The following is a 22735-nucleotide window of genomic DNA, read 5'->3' as shown; positions in this document are numbered from 1 at the left end:
TCTGGCCGCCACCAGAAAGTGCTTCCTCGTGGCTCCCCCCCCACGGGAACAGGTGCGCACGTGGCTTCCCCAGAAGCCGTCCCGGGGATGAGGGGTCCAATAGTTGAACGCACAGCCTCCCTCCTCCCCGGGATGATCCCGCAGGGGACAGAGACGCAGCCCCGGGGTTTCTGCTTCGCAGGGGAGCCCTGGTGAGCCTCTCTCCGGGGGAAGGGGGGATGTGTACGGGGCGGGGGGACAGAGGGAGGGGGTGTGGGTGCACGGGCACCTGCTCCCCAGTGCCTCTCCCGTGGGACACCCGTGGGGCACGGTTCACGTTTCTTAGGGCCAGCTTTTCTCTGGGTTGACTGGTCCCTGTTATGGGCAGCATTGTATCAGCCCAGAATCTGTAGGCAGATGCCATGACCCCAGGACCTCAGAATGCCGTTGTGCTCGCAGTGGGGTCTTTAAGGAGGGGGTCAAGGCACAATGACGCTCATAGGGTGGGTCCTGATCCCATAGGATGGGTGTCCTCATAAGACTAGGAGGCCGGGGGAGGGGCACCAGGGGGGCTCAAGGGGTCCAGCGTCCGACTTTGGCTCAGGTCAGGATCTCACGGCTTGTGAGTTCGAGCCCCGCGTCGGGCTCTGTGCTGACAGCTCGGATCCTGGAGCCTGCTTCCGATTCTGTCTCCCTCTCTCTCTGCCCCTCCCCACTACACGCTCTGTCCCTCTCTCAAAACTAAATAAACATTTAAAAAATTAAAGAAAAAAAGAACAGGAGGTCAGGACACAGACAAACAGGGAGGGACGACCACATAACGATGTGAGGACACAGGGACAGAAGACCAACTCTATACACCCAGGAGAGAGGCCTCAGGAGGAACCAGCCTCGGCCCTGCGTGGCCTCAGCCACTGCCTGGGCTCAGCTCTGGCCTGGATCTCAGACTGAAGCCTCAGCTCTGCCTGGATCTCAGACCCCCAGCCTCAGCCCTGCCTGGAACTCAGACCCCCAGACTCAGCCCTGCTTGCATCTCAGACCCTCAGCCTCCAACCTGCCTGGAACTCAGACTCCCAGCCTCGGCCCTGCCAGGATCTCAGACCCTCAGCCTCGGGCCTGCATGGACCTCAGGCTCACAGCCTCAGCCCTGCCTGGATCTCAGACTCTGGCCTCGGCCCTACCTGGATCTCAGACCCCCAGCCTCAGCCCTGCCTGGATCTCAGACCCCCAACCTTAGCCGTGCCTGGACCTCAGGCTCCCAGCGTCGGCCCTGCCTGGATCTCAACCCCCAGGCTCAGCCCAACAAGGATCTCAAACTCCCAAACTCAGCCAGCTGGTATCTCAGACTTCTGGCCTTGGCCTGTACTTCAGACTCTCAGCCTTGGACTGGCCTGGACCTCAGACTCCCAGACTCAGCCCTGCTTGAATCTCAGACCCTCACCCTCAGCCCTGCCTGCATCTCAGACCACCACACTCAGCCCTGCCTGGATCTCAGACTCCCAGCCTCGGCCCTGCCTGGATCTCAGACTCCCAACACCCAGCCCCACCCGGATCTCAGACCCCCAGCCTCAGCCCCTCCTGGACGTCAGACCCCAGGTGGGTGGTGGCTCCGAACTGCAAACCCACGTCAATGCTGAAGATTAGACAAAACTCCCCTTGAGAACAGGAATGGGTTGTGTGCTTTGAAGCTAAAAGAGCCAGTGAGACTCTATCACTGTGACCTCTGGGCGGGTTGCCTGTGAGGTGGTTTCCTGCAGGCTCTGTGATAAAACTCTTCTTTGCATCCGTGGAGGGTTTTCGGGGTGGGAAAGAGGTTTTCCCCAACACACACACGCACACACACACACGAGCTCCAAACTTATTTACTCCAACGGGCAGAGACCCCAGACAGACAAGCTAGACTCACCACCAGCCCAAAGAACCAAGATCTCGATAATCTATGCAGTTGAAGCCCAGGCGATAAACCTTCCTTTATTTCCATTACAAAAGAAAAACACGTTATGTCCTCAAGGGCAGGATGGATCCGGTCAAAGGTCCACAGGCATCCAGACTCAACGCCATGCGTGTGGACGCCCACAGAAACGGACTCTGCTGGAGAACGCGGTCCTGTCGTTGCCAAGTGGGTGTTTTCGCGTGTGAGAGCAGGTGCCGCGTGGCTCGTTCGCATCCGTAAAGCAGGCTTCCTTTCCTACCCGGGAGCGGAGTGGCTTGCTCGCGGGACATGTGTGCTGCGTAACAAAAGGGCTCGCAAAGTGCCCGGGACGGTAAATGTTGTCGGAACAGCACGCGGGCGACGTGCACGGAGGGAGATGACGTCAGGGAGCCCTGGCCAGCGTCCTTCGCGATGGATGGGAAACCATCAGCCGCAGGCACATGTGAGCTGGAAACAAGAAGCACTCGACAGACGGAGTCCCATCCACCGTGCGTGGGGGGAAAGCTGACACACGGAGTGCCCTGGCTGGGCGGTTAGGGTCCTCAGTGAGCCCCCCACCCCCATCACACACGCTGGCATAGTTGGTGTTCCCTTGGTGGTCGTACTGAGTCCCTCAGATGCTACAATGTCAATGTAGGCCCCAATGTTGGGTTTTGAATTTGCACCCCCTCATAACAGCATGTATGAGTTGTCAGTCATCACAAACGTGAAGCCCCCCAGAGAGACCACCTCGCCCCTTTGTGGGGGCTGGCACGCGACCGGGCTGGCGTCCCCGGAGGCCTCTTCCCCCTCCGTTGGAGGGCACAACGGGCCGGTCGTCACGATGGGCATCTCGGCCTCGGCCTTCTGTAGCTGGACAACGAGGGTCTCTTCAGGGACACACTCCTGCTCCGTGGCCTCCGTCTTGGCCACGTGGGACACGTTCTGTGTATCCTTGATCCACTCCTGCGGGAATAATAAAACAGTGCATCTTGAGCGCGAAGAAATGCCTCGGGGCTGGTGCAAGGGTCCTGTGGCCGAGCATCCCAGGGCCCCGGCCAGCCTCCCTGGGGCACACACGCGGAGCCCAGGGGAACACAAAACCCTCTCGTTCGTGTTTGGCATCTTTGAGCTCTGCCCACGGTGCTTTTAGACCCGCCCCTCATCATCAGCCTCAGAGGCTGTTTCTAAACCCTGTGCGGCTCTTTTCAAGTGTTAGGACAAGAAACAGGACTTTCATGGTGGCGCTTCTGGAACTTGATTCTGTTTGTGGGTCTCGCGGGGTCTTGTCGTTGGGGGGGCCTGGCTGGCTCAGTCGGCAGAATGTGCCACACGGATCCCTGTGGGTTCAACCCCTGCATCAGGCTCTGCGCTGACAGCTCGGAGCCCGGAACCTGCTTCGGATTCTGTGTCTCCCTCTCTCTCTGCCCCTCCCCCGTGCACGCTCTGACTCTCTCTCGAAAACCAATGAACGGTGACCTTACAACTGCAGCACAGCCCTGCTCACCCCCGAAGCTCAAGTCCAAATAGCGCAGCTTACTCAACCCGCCCTATTCGCCAACACATCTTGTACTCCTCTTCCCTCGCCTGCCAGCCACAGGCCCGCCCGCCCACCCTTCTCTGCCCTGTCACCTCTGCACAATTGATCACGCTTGGCCAAAACACCGTGGGAGCCCGCGGGTCTCAGCAACTCTTTGGGGCTTACGCTTCTTTTCTGGGACGCCCCAGAGTCATGTGCACACGTAACAAACTTTGTCTGCTGCTCATCTGTCTTTTGTGCGTTTCACTGGCAGGTTCTGGACACAGAAAGTAAGGGGTGGAGGACGAGGTTTCCCCTGCTGTGTTCTTCCTCCCTTGTATCTAAGGGGTTTGGAAATTCAGCTTCCTCCTCGAGGAGGTGGAAGTCCCACAGCCTCCATACAGAAGCTTGTTTGGGAAACAGGGTCTTTGCAGATGGGATGAAGGGAAGGATCTGACAAGAGCCCATCCGGGATCAGGGGGGCCCTAAGCCAATGACAGGTGTCCTTGTAAGAGACACAAGGGGACACACAGACACAGAGGAGAGGCCCCGTGAAGCCGGAGGCAGAGACGGGAGGGACGCGGCCACAAGCCCAGGGGCGCCTGGAGCCCCAGAAGCTGGAAGAGGAGGAGGGACCCTCCCTGGAGACTCTGGAGGCAGCACAGCCCTGCCTGGATCTCAGTGGCCCTGCCCTGCCTGGATCTCAGTGGCCCTGCCCTGCCTGGGTCGCAGTGGCCCTGCCCCTCCTGGATTTCAGCGGCCTTGCCCTGCCTGGATCTCAGTGGCCCGGCCCTGCGTGGATCTCAGTGGCCCTGCCCTGCCTGGATCTCAGTGGCCCTGCCCTGCGTGGATCTCAGTGGCCCGGCCCTGCCTGGATCTCAGCGGCCCTGCCCCTCCTGGATCTCAGTGGCCCTGCCCTGCCTGGATCTCAGCGGCCCTGCCCTGCCTGGATCTCAGTGGCCCTGCCCTGCCTGGATCTCAGCAGCCCTGCCCCGCCTGGATATCAGTGGCCCTGCCCTGCCTGGATGTCAGCAGCCCTGCCCTGCCTGGATCTCAGTGGTCCTGCCCCTCCTGGATCTCAGTGGCCCTGCCCTGCCTGGATCTCAGCGGCCCTGCCCCTCCTGGATCTCAGTGGTCCTGCCCTGCCTGGATCTCAGCAGCCCCACCCTGCCTGGGTCTCAGCCTCTGGTCTGCAGAACTGGGAGACAGGAGGTGATTTGTTTGTGTTGTTTGAAGCCTCTTGCTTGGGGGCCGTGCCGGGAAAGTGCTGCACAAGGCAAGCCACTGGTGTTGGGCTCCCCAGGGTGGGGGCTGCTCCCCTCCCCCCAATTCCCAGCAGCTCCCACTCATAGCCCCACCAACCTCTCTCAAGTGAATGAAGTAACGGCCGTAAACCGTTTTAAAAGCGGAAGTCTATGGTTTGTTTTCAGAGGTAACATATTCACAGCACAACTTCCTGGGGAGATCAGAGGGTCGATTGGGCTGGAAAATCCCGAGAGGGCACAGATCTCCGGGGCCGATTGGAGCAGAGGCCGCCCTCTGAGAGCCTGCCTGCACCTCGTGTGCGTGAGCAAGCAGGGCTTGGAACAGGGCAGGAGCTTGGAGACAAACGGGGGGGGGGGGGGCAGTTACCTGGAAGTTACCCCGGTGCAGTTCAAAGAGCCCAGGGAAGGTGAGCTTGGGATCGGGCACGCTGGGCATGAGGCACTTGTGAAGTCTGAAACACACAAGGAGACCTGGTCAGGCGGGCGGGCGGGCGGCGTGTGACCCCAGGACCACGGTTTCCCTCAAGGCCACGAACGCACTGACTGGTGGAAACAGTCCTAAGAGGGGGGCCTGGTGGCAGTTAAGACCCAGGAGACACTGGGGGAGCCGCCTGCCCTTCCCCACCTGCCTAAAGTCTGAGGCACGCTTTCCCAGGTTGCAACGGAAATTTTCATTTGTAAAAGAGCCCCCCACCCCCACTTTTCACCAGGAAGAGGACCAATTTTATCAGCAACAAATTTCCACACACACGACCTTTCTCGCCATGAATTTGCTCTGTTCATGTTCTAGTCTCCTTCCCACAATTTCCGCCCTAGAGCTCCGGGACGCCTTGGCCTCTGCCTACCCGCTAGTGCACAAGCCCCTTGTTAAAGTCGTGTCTGCGCTCCCCAGACAAACTGCTGCTCCGCGCGTTCATTTCCTCCCAGGGAATCCCGCGTGCACGGAAAATCATACCATCAGTACAGAAACATATGCCTTTTCTCCTGTTAACCTGCCTTTGGTCACTTTAATTCACAGGCCCTCAGACACTGAAATTAAGAGGTTGTAATGTGATATGACCCTAATCTAACATGACTGGTGGCTTTATAAAAAGAGAGACCAATTACAAGGATGGGTGTGCTCACAGACAGAAGGGACACAAGAAGAGGATGGGATTGACATGCTAAGGAGACAGACCATGGGAAAAACCAACTGTGCCCACACCTGGATCTCAGACTCCCAGCCTCGGCCCCACCTGGATCTCAGACCCCCAGCCTCCAGCCCTGCTTGGATCGAGCCTCCCAGGCTCAGACCTGTCTGGACCTCAACCTCCAAGCTTCAGCCCTGCCTGGATCTCAGATTCTAGACCTCCAGCCCTGCCTGGACTGCACACTCCCAACCGCAGCCCCCCCTGGATCTCAGACCCATCCAGCCTCAGCCCTGCTTGGATCTCAGACTCCCAGGCTCAGCCCCTCCTGGATCTCAGACTCCCAACCTCCGCCCTGCCTGGATCTCATACTCCTGGCCTCAACCCTGCCTGGAACTCAGACCCCCAGACTCAGACCTGCCTGGATCTCACACCCCAAGCCTCAGCCCTGCCTGGATCTCAGCCTCCCAGCCTCCAGAACTGAGACGGGATAGATGTCTGTGGTGGGAGCCTCTCCTTGTTTGCTCCTTTGTTACAGGAACCCTAAGATACCAGTACAGTTGACTTTTTACTCCTCACTGCAAGTAGGGGCTCCCCTTGAAAATACTGCCAAGTGTTGTGTTGTGCTCGCTTCAGCAGCACATATACTGAAAATACTGCCAAGTGTTAATGTGCTCCAGGAAGTGAGACCCTAACTTTCCCTCGGGGGTGATTCCAGGTCTGTATTTAAAACACCAAACAGGGGCGCCTGGGTGGCTCCGTCAGTTAAGCGTCTGACTTTGGCTCACGTCACGATCTCACGGTTCATGAGTTCAACCCCTGCATCAGGCTCTGCACTGACAGCTCGGAGCCTGGAGCCTGCTTCGGATTCTGTGTCTCCCTCTCTCTCTGCCCCTCCCCTGCTCATGCTCTGTCTCTCTTTGTGTCTCAGCAATAAATAAATGTTAAAAAAAATATTAATAAGTCAATAAAACCCCAAGCACATCACTGGTAGAGAAGTGTTTGGACATCAGCAACTCAAGCTGGGAAAACAGAAGCGATTGGGTGGAAAGGTCATGTGCCACCCACAAGAATTAGACACAGCGTCTCTGCCCTGTAGCACGTTCCGAGGGGACCCTCCAGAGTTGTGCCACCCACCCCCCGGCACAGACCTGGCCTCAGTGCTCCGGGGCCGTTCTATATCTTCCTCTACGCGTGACCCCCAGCTGTTGCTATGGAAACCTCATCCTAAGAAGCAAGGAAGGCACCCGCCCCCCCCCCAGGGCACCTGCACCTGTAAACGTCACAGTGCAATGTCTGGGCTCAGCTCTTGATTTCGGCTCCGGTCATGATCTCTTGGTCCTGGGATTGAGCCCCGTATCGGGCTCAGCGAGGAGTTCAGAGCCTGCTTTGCATTCTCTCTCTCTCTCTCTCTTTCTCTCTCTCTCTCCTCTCTCTGTCTCTCTCCCACCCGTGCTTGCTCTCCCTCAAATTAAATAAACAAACTTAAAAAAAAAAAAAAGGGTCATCCTTACCTCCGTACTTTCCATAAAGACAGAAGGAGAAGGGACACGGTCAGCAAGGCAATCATACCACAAATTAAAATAAATTTGGGGAAAAGCTTTTTCTCCCGGCATGAATCTGAAGCAAAACAGAACGAGCACTGTGAGTGTTCAACACGATTGGTCAGGCTCCAACCCCCACCCTCTACTTTTCTGCCCTTATAAATGGCAGGGTCAGAAAATCTTGATTTCAGTGGAAAATATTCTGGAAAGGGAGACGGTGTCTCTGGAGAGCCACTGTAGGAGTCAACACACTGCCCTCAAGTACCTGCATTGCCAAGGGGGGGCGGGGGGCATTGAGGATACTGAGGCTTACTTTTGGCTATCATTTGTCTGTCTATCCATCCATCCATCCATCCATCCATCATATCTACGTATCTATGTATCTATGTATCTATGTATCTATCTATCATCTATCTATCTATATATCTATCCATCCATCCATCCATCCATTATATCTATCTATCTATCCATTCATCCCTCCATCCATCATATGTATGTATCTATGTATCTATGTATCTATCCATCCATCCATCCATCCATCCATCCATCATATCTACCTATGTATGTATGTATGTATCTATCTATCTATCTATCTATCTATCATCTATCCATCCATTCTATCTATCTATCTATCTATCTATCTATCTATCCATCCATCTATCCATTCGTCCATCCATCCATCCATCCATCCATCATATCTATGTATCTATGTATCTATGTATCTATCATCTGTCTGTCCATCCATCCATCATATCTATCTATCTATCTATCTATCTATCTATCTATCCATCTATCTATCCATTCATCCATCCATCCATCCATCCATCATATCTATGTATCTATGTATCTATCTATCTACCCATCCACCCATCCATCCTTCCAACCATCATATGTATGTATGTATGTATGTATCTATCTATCTATCTACTTATCTATCAACTGTCTTTTATTTACCTATCAATGTCAATTTATCTATCATCTATTTATGTATATAGCTATAATCTATGCCTAGATCAATGTAACATTCATAAGTAGTACGTGTTATTATTGTTGCTGTTAATACAAATAAAAATGAAATTACCCAATGAGGTAGGGAGCCTAGAGAGAGAAACAAGAAGGGCCCTCACTTTCAAACTGAACTCTGAAGTAGGCAGTGAGGTCATTCGTGTTTTCAGGTGCCCCCATTCCACTCTCCCCAAAAGACAGGCTGCTGGCCCGTGCACTGCTGTGTAGCAAGCCTCACCTCTCAGCTCGCCCCTCTGCTGGTGTGTCACCTTGGACCAGTCACTTGGGTAAGTGTCAGAGCCGTAGCTGGACTCCAGTGTTTTGACTCTGGCCCGGAAGAAATAACATTTCTCAGAATCCAAGCCTTGTATCGTAACATTGCAGGTTTCGCCCTCCTTCGACTGGAGAAAGAAAGCAAAGACAGTGATCACTGCCTTAGCCCAACTCTTTACCCTCGTGTGAGAGACTCACATAAGACGCCTGCTTTTCAGCATTCATATTGTTGTTGCAATTCCTCTGCCTGCCTAGCTAAAGCAACGGCAGAGACAAATGCAGCAACCATCTCTCCCCACTCCTCTCCAAGAAGAAACAACCCTTTGGAACACATACTCCCACAGATGCTTTTAAAGATTACTCAGTGAAAACTTATTCTTTGTAAAAACAAAACTAATTTTTCGTAAGAATCCAAAAGTGACTCATACTTACTTTGGAGACTTTAGAAAACATACACACACACAAACACTCAACCAAAAAACCGTAAAAACCTTTCATTCTATCTCCATGATATAATCACTTAACAGTCATTACACATCGCTTATACCACTAAATGTCACTTTTTATCACTAAATATCACTTCTTGTCACTAAAAAGCCTTTGGTGGCTCTTACATATTTGATCATATAGATGTGCCATAATTTATTTGACTATCTTTCTATTGTGTGTCATATAGGTGGCCTCCAATGCTTTGTATTTATTTCAGACATTTCAATAGACGTCTTTGTGAATAAAACCTCATCCCCATTTTCAATTCTTTCCTTATAATCAGTCTCTAAAAAGGGGCTCAATAGATGAGAATTGGGCAACTTATATACCCTTCAAGTCTGTTAACGCTCAATATCGTTGATCAGGACACATTGTGTGTTACTAGCATGTTCTTCAGATAAACTCCAATACCCACCTATTACTGAGACATGTGTTTCTTTGATGAGTTTCATCAAATTTCATTTCAGTGGTTCCGTTCTACCAGACCAGCAGTAGGTCAGTTTTCCTCTTTTTTGATAGGCTCCCTGCAGCTTCTAGTCCATACAACTGCCTTACGATGATCCTCTCAATACAGTGTATTGTCACTTTTATCCTTACTGTTGCATTTCTCTTCCCAAGTTGCCCTAGCTACGTGCTCCTTCTGTGCCCTCATTGCATGGGATTTAGTAGACACTCAGTAAGTATATCTTAAATGAATGTTGAAGGCAGCCCTTCCCATCCCCCCTAGGGATGGCAGACATCGAGTGTCCTGGGCTGAGATGTTCAGTAATACTCACCCTGCCTTCTCTCCCCCTACTCCCTGGATGGGGCCATGGGATATGGTGCTTCTGGTCGACCTCACTATCCAAGTCTGCAGAGATCAGTGAACACAGGTGTACTTGAAGAAGTATGGAATCATTGACTCCTGAGAGTGGCAGGTAACTCAGAGTCCACGTTGCTTAACCACATGTGCTGTCCTGTAGGAGAGCCCCTCCAATCCAACTTCAGACTTGGGGGCCTTCACTGATGGGCACCTCCCTGCACCTGGTTGCAGGTGATTCCATTTGCTGTCTGCAGATTTCTCCCATTGGCTCCCGTTCCCCTTTTGTGAAGAACTTAATCCCTTGTCTACACGGTAGCCATCTGATTATTGGAAGATAGCTGTGAGCCACTGGGTCATTCATAGTCACGTAATTTTAATTTATTCCATAGACTGTGCTCATATACTCAGAACCAGAAAGGGTTCCCATATGTTTACAAGGCATACAAACAGGGGTGGGTGGCAACCAGGGTGTGACTGGCAGGGTGTGATGGTGATGAATTTTATTTGTGAATCTGGCCACATTTGGCATCCACGTTTTTAGTCATATGTCAGCCTAGGTGTTACTGTGTTTTTAGTCAGCCGACTTTAGATCACTCCAGAAGGTGGGTGAGCCTCACTCAATCAGTTGAAAGCCTTGAGAGGACAGACTGGAGTTTCCCAGAGAAGAGGAAATTCGGTCTCAAGACCATAATGGAAACCTGTCTGGGTTTCCAGCCTGCTGGCCTGAGACTCGCCTGACCCTATAATCCCAGAAGCACTTCCTTAAAATAAATGTCAACACACGTCTCTGAGTCTCTCCACGTCTCTCTCAGTTACCACTTGGGGATTCTCGCTCACACTCGCCCTGAGAAGATGCCACCCCCACTCACCTGCCACTCCGTGTCGAATATGCTCTTGTATTGGATTTCGTAGAGAAGACGCTTATAGGGCAGGTCAGAACAGGTGACCGTCACAGCGTCTTCATGCCAGCGGAAACTCAAATCTTCTGGGGAGCTGGGTTTCACTGAGAAGGAGAGACAACAGAATGACCACCACCTCTAGGAAGACAAAGATTCCACATTGCTAACATTATAGGGGTAAGTTTGCTTAGATTCACGTTTTTCTGCCCGCATGAATCCTTCCGTAAATACCTTATGGGATTGAGGGGTTATCTATCGCAGAGGTTTTAACCAGAGCGTCAAGGACCTGTGTGTGGGTCACGGAAGGAACTCTTCGAAATTGTGTGAAAAGTTCTTAATTATCTGTTATGGGAATCAGAGTGTGCCCCTAAAAAAAGGATGTGTTAAAGTCCTAACGCCCTCCAATATCTCACAATACGACTGTGTTTCAAAATGGAATCATTAGGGGCGCCTGGGTGGCGCAGTCAGTTAAGCGTCCTACTTCAGCCAGGTCACAATCTCACGGTCCGTGAGTTCGAGCCCCACGTCAGGCTCTGGGCTGATGGCTCAGAGCCTGGAGCCTGCTTCCGATTCTGTGTCTCCCTCTTTCTCTGTTCATGCTCTGTCTCTCTCTGTCCCAAAAATAAATAAACGTTGAAAAAAAAAATTTTTCAAAATGGAATCATTAGAGGTGTAATTATTAAAGATAAGACGGGGGTTAGTGGAGTAGGGTGGGTTCTGATCCTATATCATTGGTGTCCTCATACGAGGACACAGACACACAGAGGGAGGAGGGCGTGTGAACACACATAGATGATATACCTCTGGGCCTGTGACCATAGAAGGATAGATGGGGCTGATGTCTCTACAAACGAAGGGACACCAAGGGTCACCAGAAAGCCACCAGAAGCCAAGAGACAAGCATGGAACAGATTCTCCCCCACAACCTCCAGAAGGAGCTAGCCTTGATTTCACACGCCGGGCTCTTTGGAAGTGTGGGAGGGTACATTGCTCTGGTTTTGAGCCACTTGTTTTGTGGTCCTTGGTTACCGTCAGTCCAGCAAACCGAAATGAAGACTGAACATGGGAAACGTCACATGAGACTCCTTCCCAGTCAGCTTGTCCTGTACCAAAGGGACACTGGGGTGGGTTAAACGGCCTCCCCCCACAAGAACGTCCAAGTCCTAATCTCTGGCACCTGAGAATGTGGCTTTATTAGTAAATAAGGTCTTTGACGATTTCACCAAGGTAGGATGAGGTCATCGTGGATGAGGGTGGCCCTGAATCCAATGGCCGGTGTAGTTGTATTAAGCTGCCCAGTTTCTGGTAATTTGTTATGGCCGCCCTTGGAAGCTGCTACAGAGCCCATGACTGATTTTATGCGTAAGGAGTCCATAGCCCTCGTCACGGGCTGAGATAGACGGTGACACTCCATCCATCAAAAAACAGGAAAAAAAGAAAAAAAAAACCACCGCTACCTTACAGAAATCTAGAGTAAAGAATAAACATTTTGGAAAGAGGGTTTCATCCTATTTGTACTGTTTTGTAACCCGAGATCGACGGCCAACCCTGGAGGCAGCTGATTAAAACCCATGGGGTGCTATCGAGAGTGAGAGGGCGTTTCTCTCTGTCTCTGCTGGGGGCCAGGGGGCATGCCACATCTTGGGGTTGGTGTCCCACCTCACAGCCTCCACGGGGTACCCCAGGGTCCCCTGCTCAGTGTGGCCGCATCCCTGCCCGGTGTGTGTGACAAGAGAGACTTTGTAGATGGCCAGTCTCTTCTCCATTGGAGGAGGAAAGCAGCACGTGGCACTGACTTCTTTTTGGGTACTTACGGTACGCGCTTATCCACTCGCACTTTCGGAAAAGGATATCCGTTCCATTCCCAAGGGAAAAGCACAGAATTTCGTCCTTTCTTGCCTCCAGGAGGCAGCCGGCAGTGTGGCTTTCGTGAACGATGTAGTTGCAGCATGGGCGACTGGCCTCATCGCTACTCAACCTGCAATTACAAAACAGAACGCGTCAGCCATAGACAGCCTGTGAAAATAGCACCTTGGCACGTCGACGGCAAGTGGTGTTTTTTCTTTACAAGGACGAGGACTCTTTCCTACAAGCACAGCAAGAACGATCGGAACAGAAAAGCGTCCCTTCTCTCGAAAGGTGAGGTCCCTTGAATGTCTCCTGGACTGGGCTGCATGCGGGCTTTGCAAAAACATGTCCGTGGACTAATCCCTGGAATCTGTGAATGGCATCGGATTGGGAAATACAGTCAGTGTCGACGTGATGAAAAGGTCTGGACGTAAGATCATCAGGCATGAGAGTGTCTCCTAGAGTCAATGGAGGAATCCGTGTAAGAAACACAAGGGAACGGACACAGACAGGGAGCAGAAGCCACATGAAGACATAGGCAGACATGGGAGGGACATTAACCAAGAGACACCTGAGGACTCAGAAGCTGGAAGAGGCAGGAAGGACGCTCCCCCGGAGCCTCTGGAAGGACTATGACCATGACCCTCTTGGATCTCAGTGGTCCTGCCCCCCCCCCACCCCATTCTCAGCAGCCCTGTCACTCCTGGACCTCAGCAGCCCTGCCCACACTGGATCTCAGACTTCTGGTCTCCAGATCTGGGAAAGCATGAATTTCTGCTGTTCTAAGCTGCACAATTTCCAATACTTTGTCACAACTGCCCCCAGAAAACTAATAAAAGTACAGTTTAACTTGCATGGTAACCATGCCCCTGACTTGAGGAGGCACTTGGGGAGGGACGTAGCAAGACTGAAGATGTGTCTCAGGTATCCTGCAATGTTAGGCCCAGGCAGTGGCCAGATCAACGACGCCCTTGATAACAAACTGATACTCAAGTGACTTAGCTGTGTGAGTGCCTAGGAATCCCAGCGCCTTTTTCTTCTTGAGTCTCATTTATCACCCCAATTCACCTTAAAACACAGCTCCTGCCTACACTTTCCCATTGATCTCTTATTGTTCCAAACTGCGAAGAATCAATCACACACCAAACACCTCCCCTTCACAGAACTGAGACTCAACTAATTGGAGAATCCTTTGCTTCCTCATCTATCCTCCTGTGTTGGAGCGAGTGACACACATAAGCCCGTGATAGGGACACACATTTTCAGAAGGTGGCTGTCGCTAATCTCGTGTGAAAAATCCCACAAGGTTCACCTTTGCCATGGCTGCAACTCAAGGAAAGTTGTGTCTGTGTTGGTCAGAATCTAGGTGGTTTTGAGCGTGACTCAGTCATCACTCGGTTCCACGTCTTGGGGATCTTTGGTTGCAGTCACGGTGAGGGCTCGAGGCTAGACCGGCCACAGACATTCACACGTGCACGTTCTGACTCTTCCCACATTCGCTATGTCTGCCTCCCAACTGTTGGCGTCTCAGAGGGAGACATATTTGAGCTCAGAGCACGGTTTCCCTGTCCCGAGAGCACTTACTTGTAGACGAAAGTCAGATTTGTCCCCGAGTATCGTCTCGGGCTCCATGTGACCCGCACAGTCTCAAAGTTAAAGTTGATAATCCGAACCTGCAGGACTGGTTCTGGGTGAAAAGAGACAAATAGGGTGTCTTTTGAGGCAATGCTGAAAACGGTTGGAGGTTTGTAAAAGGACATCAGCACATCTGTCGTAAGGATAGTTGAGTGCTTTAAAGGGACAGATAGAATCACGATTGTCTGAAACAAGCCAAGCATTAATTATATCAGTAAGAGTGGCAGGATAGATAAAGGTTGCTCAGGATAGAAGCAAACGTCAGCAGCAAGGCTACAGCTACCCAGGGACGCCTGGGTGGCTCAGTCGGTTGAGCCTCCAACTTTGGTTCAGGTCATGATCTCACAGTTCATGGGTTCGAGCCCTTCATCAGGCTCTGTGCTGACAGCTCAGAGCCTGGAGCCTGCTTCAGATTCTGTGTCTCCCTCTCTCTCTCTTCCTCTCCGTCTCCCTCTCCCTCTCTCTCTCCCCTCTCTCTCTCTCTCTCAAAAATAAACATTAAAAAAAATATTATAGCTACCTTTCTTGTGATGTTCACAAGAGATAATGGCCATTATTAGAGTGAACAGCACCTATGGAGTGTCAACCATGTGTCTGATGACATCATCTTTTGTAGTCACACGAAGGGCATTAGACACCAGCAAACTCACTGTCTCTCTTGGAACAGCACACATGACAAGTTGAGAAAAAGTTTACAGACAAGTGAGTCCTTTGGTCTTGGCTTTTAAAGTTACTTAAGCTTGTGCAGTTTTGATGCTCACAGATGTCTGGGTTAGTCATTGTGAAAGTGGTTAGTGGGTGTATTCTAGCATCGGGAAAATATGCACTGATCCTGCGTGTTACAACGGGCAACTTTCCAAATGTCAGAGAAGGGAGTAACAATTTGGGGAATAAGGAAGACTAGCATGAACTTAGTGGTGTTGGGTTGGGTTAAAGTGGATAGAGAATAGATAGATAGATAGATAGACAGACAGACATGATGGATAGATAGATAGATAGATAGATAGATATGATGGATGGATGGTTAGATAGATAGATAGGCAGATAGATAGATAGATAAATGGATAGGGGATGGATATGTAGGTAGATAGATAACTGACGGTTGGATGGATGGATGGAAAGATGATTGATGGGTGGATAGATACATAGATAGATATAAAGATGGATGGATAGATGGATGGATGGATGGATGGATCAAAGGACACATTTCTAGCACCCAGCAGGTTGTGACTGAGAGGAAGGTGAACAGAAACATGTCCACAAATGCTGAGAAAGAGAGTCTGGAAGTCCCCAGGTCAGGGACTCCCACTCCACATTCAGTTCTGGGTTCAGCCCCCATCCCCACCCCTCAAGCAGGAGGCAAATACATGTCCTGGTAGTATCGCTGTGTGCTCAGCTCTGACATCTCTGGGCTGGATAGTTTGGCCTGATGAACGCTCATGGGGTCACATCCCACCTCATGGTCCAGAATTAACCATTTTCTCTCACGGTGGCCCCATAGCAATCCAAATCCAATCTTGTGTTTCTCTAATGTGTCCCTCAGGAGCTCCTACCAATATTCTCACACAATGGCCCAATGACTGTCTACACTGTGGAAATGAACAAAGACCACCCGAATGAGAACAAGCAGAAGAGGTTTGTTGAAAGCTTGCTGTACCATGTGATTGGCTGGAGGAGTGTATGTGGCTTTCTCTGATTGGTTCTGAGTTGGAAGCGTGGATGCAATTTAGGGAAGTCGTCAGATATTGACTCGAGGGGCTGGTTTCCTGGACAGGTTGTCCAGGTTGTGTATCAGAGCTCTGTTTTCGTAGATCATTTGGCCATTGGCCATCTGCGTAGTCTGTCTTTCAATGTCCTGCATGTTGGCAATCTGGCTTCCATTAATCAACACAGCTATTCTACTTATTCTAGTTTTCTTTTTCCAATCTGGTTGATGACATCACATCACCCACTGTGCCCAGCCCTGTGCTCAACACGTGGAAAAAGCTTCAGGAAAGACATGCTGAACTGATAAGCAAACGCGTGTAAACACATTGGACTCTCTGTGAAAACTCCCGTCATGGGACTCTGGGTCTATCACAGCCTCTGAAAATCAAAGGCAGAATGAGGGGTATGAATTTTCCTTGAGTTTTTAAGGAACCCTTTCTAATGCTCAGAGTGTGCAGAATACTTCTGTTCTGTGCTGGCCATTGTTCCTGATGTAACTGATCACACTATAGGTGATCTTGACCTTCATGCATCGGTCCCAGAAATAGAGAGAGAGGGGTCGAGAAGGACGTTCTAGCTTCTGGAAACCCCTGATCTTCCAAAGGGGAACGAATTTCCATTTCTTATGGTGAACACCTTCAGGTTCTGAAAGGGAGGGAACTTGACCGCTCAGTCCTCAGCAAACATTACGTTAGATTTTTTGACCTCCGTCCATGGGAAATGTCTGATTGATAAAGCCAGACAGCTCCATCCACCAGCAGGAAAGCAGAAGTGATCTTGTGGTTTCATCTGATGAGTTGGCTGCAGGGACAGGAGGCAGCTTCCTCGATTCGAGGAGGAGAAACAGGGACGTCAGTTGGGCATCTGACTTTGGCTCAGGTCATGATCTCACAGTTCACAGGTTTGAGCCCCACGTCAGACTCTGTGCTGACAGCCCGGAGCCTGCAACCTGCTTCCCCCTCTCTCTCTGAGCCTCTCCTCCCCATCTCTCTCAAAAATAAATAAATATTAAAAAAATTTAAAAAGTAAAAAAATAATAATAATAAAGGAGAAAGAAAAGGTAGTCCCTGTGTCCCTGTTGCTTCCTTCCAAGGATGGACTGAGGCATTCCTGTCAAGCGTACGTGAGGGACATGTCTGGGGTCCTCAACACGGGGGTGTGGGCAAGACATCTCTGAGAAGGAGACAGAATCCATGGGAGACTCCCCGCTGACTGTACAAAATGTTCTCGTGCAGCACAGTGCTGCTGTTGAGGCAGTGGGACCTGAGATTAGCAAACCATTTGTAAGGGCTCGGGTGCGGTTTGCAAAGTACAAAGGAAACCTTTGCTTGTGCATGTGGTCCTCACCCCTGCCCTGTGCCTTGTAAGGGCAAATCTAAATTTAAAAATAAAAGACCTCATTGTTCCTGTTAAAAATAAACGGGGCGTCTGGCTGGTTCAGGCAGTGGAGCGTGAGATTCTCGATCTTGGGGTTGTGATTCACGTTGGCTCTTGAGAGTACTTTAAAGGCATCTTCCAATTATTAAAACATAATTTAAAATAAAATAAAATAAACTGTCTTTTCTCCATAAAATAAAATAAAATAAAATAAAATAAAATAAAATAAAATAAAAAACTATCTTTTCTCCATTGGATGAAGCCAGTTAGCTCAACACAGATGGTCACATCCATGAATTTAGGGAGAACTTTGTATGACAAACAGTACCGATGAGGCTCCTACTGGAGAACTAGTGATCGCTTGTCCCCGGAATACGTGTGTAATGGGTTCTGCCCACCAGCTCTATAAAAGGGTTTCCATCTTCGCAAATCTCTTTAACGGATTGCATGGGAGTCAGACGGCGTTGAGGCTGAATGTTTATTTTAACATATGATGGTTCTTCTCCTTTGTGGAGGAGGCTTCTGGACGGGCAGCCATTTTGCCTCTGGTTAAATTTTCCAGACAGGGTGAGGAGAACCCACACGTCTGTAGGAATTACCCACCCTCCTGGGCCACGGTCAGTCTGTTATTTCCACGGAACGATGCCACCTGAGTCTTGTGGTCTGAGGGGTGCCATCTTTGAACATCAGTGGCTCAGCAACAAGGAACTTTTTGGAGAAGGTGCTTTACCCCACAGCTGTTGGTCACAAAACGTGTGAATTTTACTAGATGTGATGAATTTATTGGGTTCTGTCAAGAGGCAAAGATATAAAACTGTAGAACCTGTAAGACAGACAGCCCTAGTGACACAAGCTGTCTGTCCAGAGGGTGGGGGTGAGGAAGAGAGAGACAAAGGTCTTTGGGGCACTGATTTCCAGACTTCATCAATAGTTCCTGAGAATCCACACTTCCGTGGAGACCCCTCATGCACAAGGTGGTGGGGCCAGGAGATGGGGCGGGGGCGCAAGGCCATGTTTCATGGGGACTGAGTTTTAGTTTGGGAAGCTGAGAACATTCTAGAAATGGATGGTAGGGATGATTGCACAAAAATGCAAATGTACTTAATACAGTGCTTAACATGGAAATTTTTACATATAGTCTACCATAATTGTTTAATTTTTTTAATGTTTATTCCTCAGAGAGTGAGAGCGAGCGAGAGAGAGAGAGAGAGAGAGAGAGACCGTGAGTGGGGGAGGGGCAGGGTCAGAGGGAGACACAGAATCGGAAGCAGGCTCCAGGCTCCAAGCTGTCAGCACAGAGCCCGACACGGGGCTCGAACTCACACACCATGAGATCATGACCTGAGCTGAAGTCGGACACTCAACCCATGAGCCCCCCGGGAGCCTCGGTTTACCATAACTGTTTAAAACAGAATAAGCAACTTAATTTTGTAAAAATTGTATCTGACCACATAATTCTATGATACCTCATGACCTGGTCTTGGGAGCAACCTAAGAAAGGGTTGAAAAGGGGGCGCCTGGGTGGCTCAGTAGGTGAAGCGTCCAACTCTTGATTTGCAGGGCAGGTCATCGGTTGACCTGATGGTTCATGACACGGAGCCCCCCTCCCCAGGTCAGGCTCTGTGCTGACGGCCTGGGGCCTGCTGGGGATTCTCTCTCTTCCTCTCTGTCTCCTCCTTCCCATACTCTCTCTCTCTCTCTCTCAAAATAAATAAACATTTTTAAAAGCCTATTCTATCAAAAAGAAAAAAAAAAGACAGAAATGGTTGCAATGAATTCTTCTGATTCTGATCATGTTTTCTATACAGACAGAAAGGTGATTAATGGATCACGAGAATTTGCTGCAAAGAGGGACTCTGCCCCCAAAGAGCCCTGGGTATTTCTGGGGTGAGTACACAAGGTCCCATCAGAGCAGTGGGTCATGGGGCCAGTGGGCGGTGGGGGGGGGGGGGGGACCACGGCGTCACAAGGTAGGCAATGTCACTTAGAATGCTTGCTCACTTCCCATTCCCGGGGGCCCTCGGGTTTCCAGTAACGAGACCACTGCGAACCCAACACCCACGTGTCGGTCAAATAGGAAAGTGTCTGAATCTACTCCTGAAACCAATACGACATTATTCGTTGACTACCTTGAGTTTAAGTGACAAAAAGAACCAAGGTTTTTTTTTTAAGCTGGGGGGTGCCCGGGGGGGGTTCAGTGGACTAAGTGTCTTTGGCTCAGATCATGACTTCAGGGTTCATGGGTTTGAGCCCCACGTCCAGCTCCCTGCTGTCAGTGGGCATCTGCCTCTCTGTCCCTCTCTCTCTCTCTGCCCCGTGGCTTTCTGAGTCCCCATAGATTCACGACGGGACACCCTGGGTTCCCGGTACTTAGTTCCGAAGGCTTTCCCAGCTGCAGTGACTCGGGGGGAAGGCAGGTCCCTTGTAAGAAGGGCGAGCAAACCACAGATGCCTTTCAGAAAGAAAACCAGCGTCAGTGTTTTCTGAGAAGTTACTAGAAAGGCTTTCAGTGCGTTCAGCTTGACCCTGAGCCATCAGTGGGTCTGTCTGTCCACCTCTGTCCAGTAAAGACGCTTAGAGGCACCTGCTGATGGATGTGCTTCAAGCGGGTCAGAATCCACAACTGGTCTAAACCCAGGGTGTCTGGGGGGCTCCGTCGGTTAAGCATCCGACTCTTGATTTGGGCTCGGGTCCTGATCTCACGGTTGGTGGGTTCGAGCCCCGCATCGGGGTCTGTGCTGATGGCTCAGAGCCTGGAACCCGCTTGGGATTCTGCGTCTCCCTCTCTCTCTGCCCCTCCCCCACTTGCATTCCGTCTCTGACTGCACACAGTCTGGGAATCACCAGCGCCAGCCCGGGGACCCCCCCATCCAGGCTCCCTCGGACCCCTTCCTGGGCCGGCTGGAAACCCCGTGTGTCATCAGCAGACCATAGCAAACAGGTGCCCACGGACCCTTGCAAACCAGGCGCGTAAGCAGGCAGTGTGACAGTTCAGAACCGAAAAGTCCCTGATGTGCCCTCGGGGGGCTCCCATCTCCACCACCCGCCAGGCTAGAAAATCAAGTCCAACCTGTTTGGGAAGGAAGGACCCCTGCCCCCAGGCTCTCCGCCCTCTCTCCCTGGCCCCTTCTATCAAAGCTTGTAACATATGAGCATGGACAGGGAAAGAAGGTTCTGGAAACTAGCAGGCACGGGTTCAGACAACACACACCTGTGACGGCCTGACACGGTGGGGACACCCTCATGTCCGTCCGAGGATCTGTGGTGACCTCGTTACCAGCAGATACACGTTAATTGAAAGCAAACCCTTGGATCTCTTGCAAGGAAGGCAGCAAGAACCGTGAAACCACCAGAATCTCGGTGGGGCACCCAGGGGCTCATTTATTTATTTATTTTTCCATTCACGCCTGATCCATTCAAACACCGTCAATAATGAGCCCTCTGTGGGGTGCCCGGCGGGCTCAGCTGGTTATGCATCAGCTCTGGATTTCAGCTCAGGTCATGATCTCGGGGTTTGCGAGTTTGAGCCCTGACTCGGGCTCTGTGCTGACAGTGCGGAGCCTGCTTGGGATTCTCTCTCTCTGACTGTGCCCCTCCCCTGCTCATTTTCTCTCTCTCTCTCTATCCCTCTTTCTGCCCCTCCCCTGCTCTCTTGCTCTCTCTCTCTCAAAATAAATAAATAAACATGAAAAAACAACAGTGTCCCTTCACATCAGAGAAACTCAGGTTTTCAAAGACTCAGAGAACTGTCCAAGCTCCTTGTTACTTTTACAAACAAAAAACAAACAAAAAGACACCGTAGTTGCAAAAGAGAAAAAAAAAAGATAAGAAAGAAAGAGAAAGAGAGAGAAGGAAGGAAGGAAGGAAGAGAAAGAAAGAAAGAAAGAAGAAGAAAAGAAAGAAGGAAGGAGGCAGGGAAAGGTACGTTCAACTCAAGGACACTCTGTGTGCACATGTCACCGCATCTGCACGGCGGCTCACCCTGTCCCGGGTCCCCCGAAGCCGTCGCACGTCCCAGCAGAAACAGGGCGGCCGCTGCACAGGGCAGGAAGACTGTCCTCATGCTGGGACAGAGAGGAGGCAGTGAGCAGGATCTGTGCCCTGATGCCTAAGGCACAGAGGTCACCCTGTTTTTAAAGAGTGGAACAGAAACAAGGAAATGACAACGGGAAGCAGGGTGGATCTTAAAAAGATGACTCTTGAGAAAAAAAAAAAACAAAACCAACATCACGACCAAAAAGAGACATCAGTCTTGCATCCACGCTGACGAGCTGGGCTCCAAGCCTTCCCGGCTGGTCAGGACCATCCTGAGCAGATTGGGCTCCTGCAGCCACTTTGTGCTCAGGGGTGCTGGACAGCAGGCTTCAAGGTCACCCAGAGGCACAAACATTTGGTGCCCCCTCCCCGTCTGTCTCCAGCCACGTGGGCAAGAGCCTGGCATCCCAACGGGCACACTCTGGGGACTTTCAGAATTCGAATGACGAATCTTTTTTTTTTTTTTTTTTGGTCTCAGGGTTATGAGTTCAAGCCCCCCACTGGGGATCGAGATGACCTTCAAAAATGTTTTTCTTCAATTCTACTACTAATAACAGTGATTTCTGTATTTGCAAAAACAGCCCCAGTTACCAAGCATTTTCACAGACACTCACAGAATTCGTGACCAGAACGACATAGGCAAAAACAAAACTAAACAAAATAAAGCAGGAATAAGTTTATTCTAGAGTTAAAAACTGTGTGTTTAGGGGCGCCCGGGTGGCTCAGTCGGTTGAGCATCTGACTCTCAGTTTCAGCTCAGGTCATGATTTCACAGTTTGTGGGTTTGAGCCTTGCATCAGGCTCTGTACTGACAGCCTGGAAACTGCTTGGGATTCTCTCTCTCTCTCTCTCTCTCTCTCTCTCTCTGCCCCTCCCCTTCTCTCTCTCTCTCTCTCTCTCTCTCTCAAAAATAAATAAACTTTTGAAAAAACCTGTGTTTCTGAGAAGCTAACAGTGAGCTGTCTTCCAATCACGTGTTAAGCGCAGGGTGACTCAAATCCTCCTGGCCCGAGACCAGGGATCTGTCTACCAAGAACATTCTGCACATCCTAAGTCCAACACTGGTCACCCTGGGCTAACATCAAGATGTTGGTAGGCTGGCATTCCCACTGGAATTTCTAGGGGAGAGGCTGATTTCTTGCCCTCCCACCTGCTAGAAGCTCCCTGGATTCCTTGACTCTTAGTCACTCCTACCTCCCTCCAACCTCTGCTGCCATGGGCACATCTCCTTCTCTGACTCTCACCTTTCTGCCTCCCTCGTATAAATAAGGACCCTGTGCCCAAGTGGATAATCCAGATTAATTGTCCCCATCTGCATA

The 22735-nt window shown here is 50.8% G+C and overlaps 1 protein-coding gene across 1 annotated transcript; it reads right to left on the bottom strand.

The window, feature by feature from the left end:
* Positions 1-1937: 1937 nt before the first annotated feature.
* Positions 1938-21646, bottom strand: CRLF2 (cytokine receptor like factor 2). Its single transcript, XM_047847402.1, has 9 exons — positions 21608-21646; positions 21363-21508; positions 14247-14349; positions 12629-12792; positions 10785-10918; positions 8590-8752; positions 7317-7422; positions 5043-5127; positions 1938-2857 (listed from the first exon to the last, which is right to left on the bottom strand). The coding sequence occupies exons 2-9, from the start codon at positions 21442-21444 to the stop codon at positions 2582-2584; spliced, it is 1113 nt and encodes a 370-aa protein (XP_047703358.1). The 5' UTR covers positions 21445-21508; positions 21608-21646; the 3' UTR covers positions 1938-2581.
* Positions 21647-22735: the final 1089 nt, after the last annotated feature.

Source organism: Prionailurus viverrinus, unplaced genomic scaffold, assembly GCF_022837055.1.
Source record: "Prionailurus viverrinus isolate Anna unplaced genomic scaffold, UM_Priviv_1.0 scaffold_48, whole genome shotgun sequence".
Lineage (NCBI taxonomy): Eukaryota > Metazoa > Chordata > Mammalia > Carnivora > Felidae > Prionailurus > Prionailurus viverrinus.
Note: the sequence above shows the minus strand (reverse complement) of the source record. Positions and strands in the feature narration are given on the sequence as shown.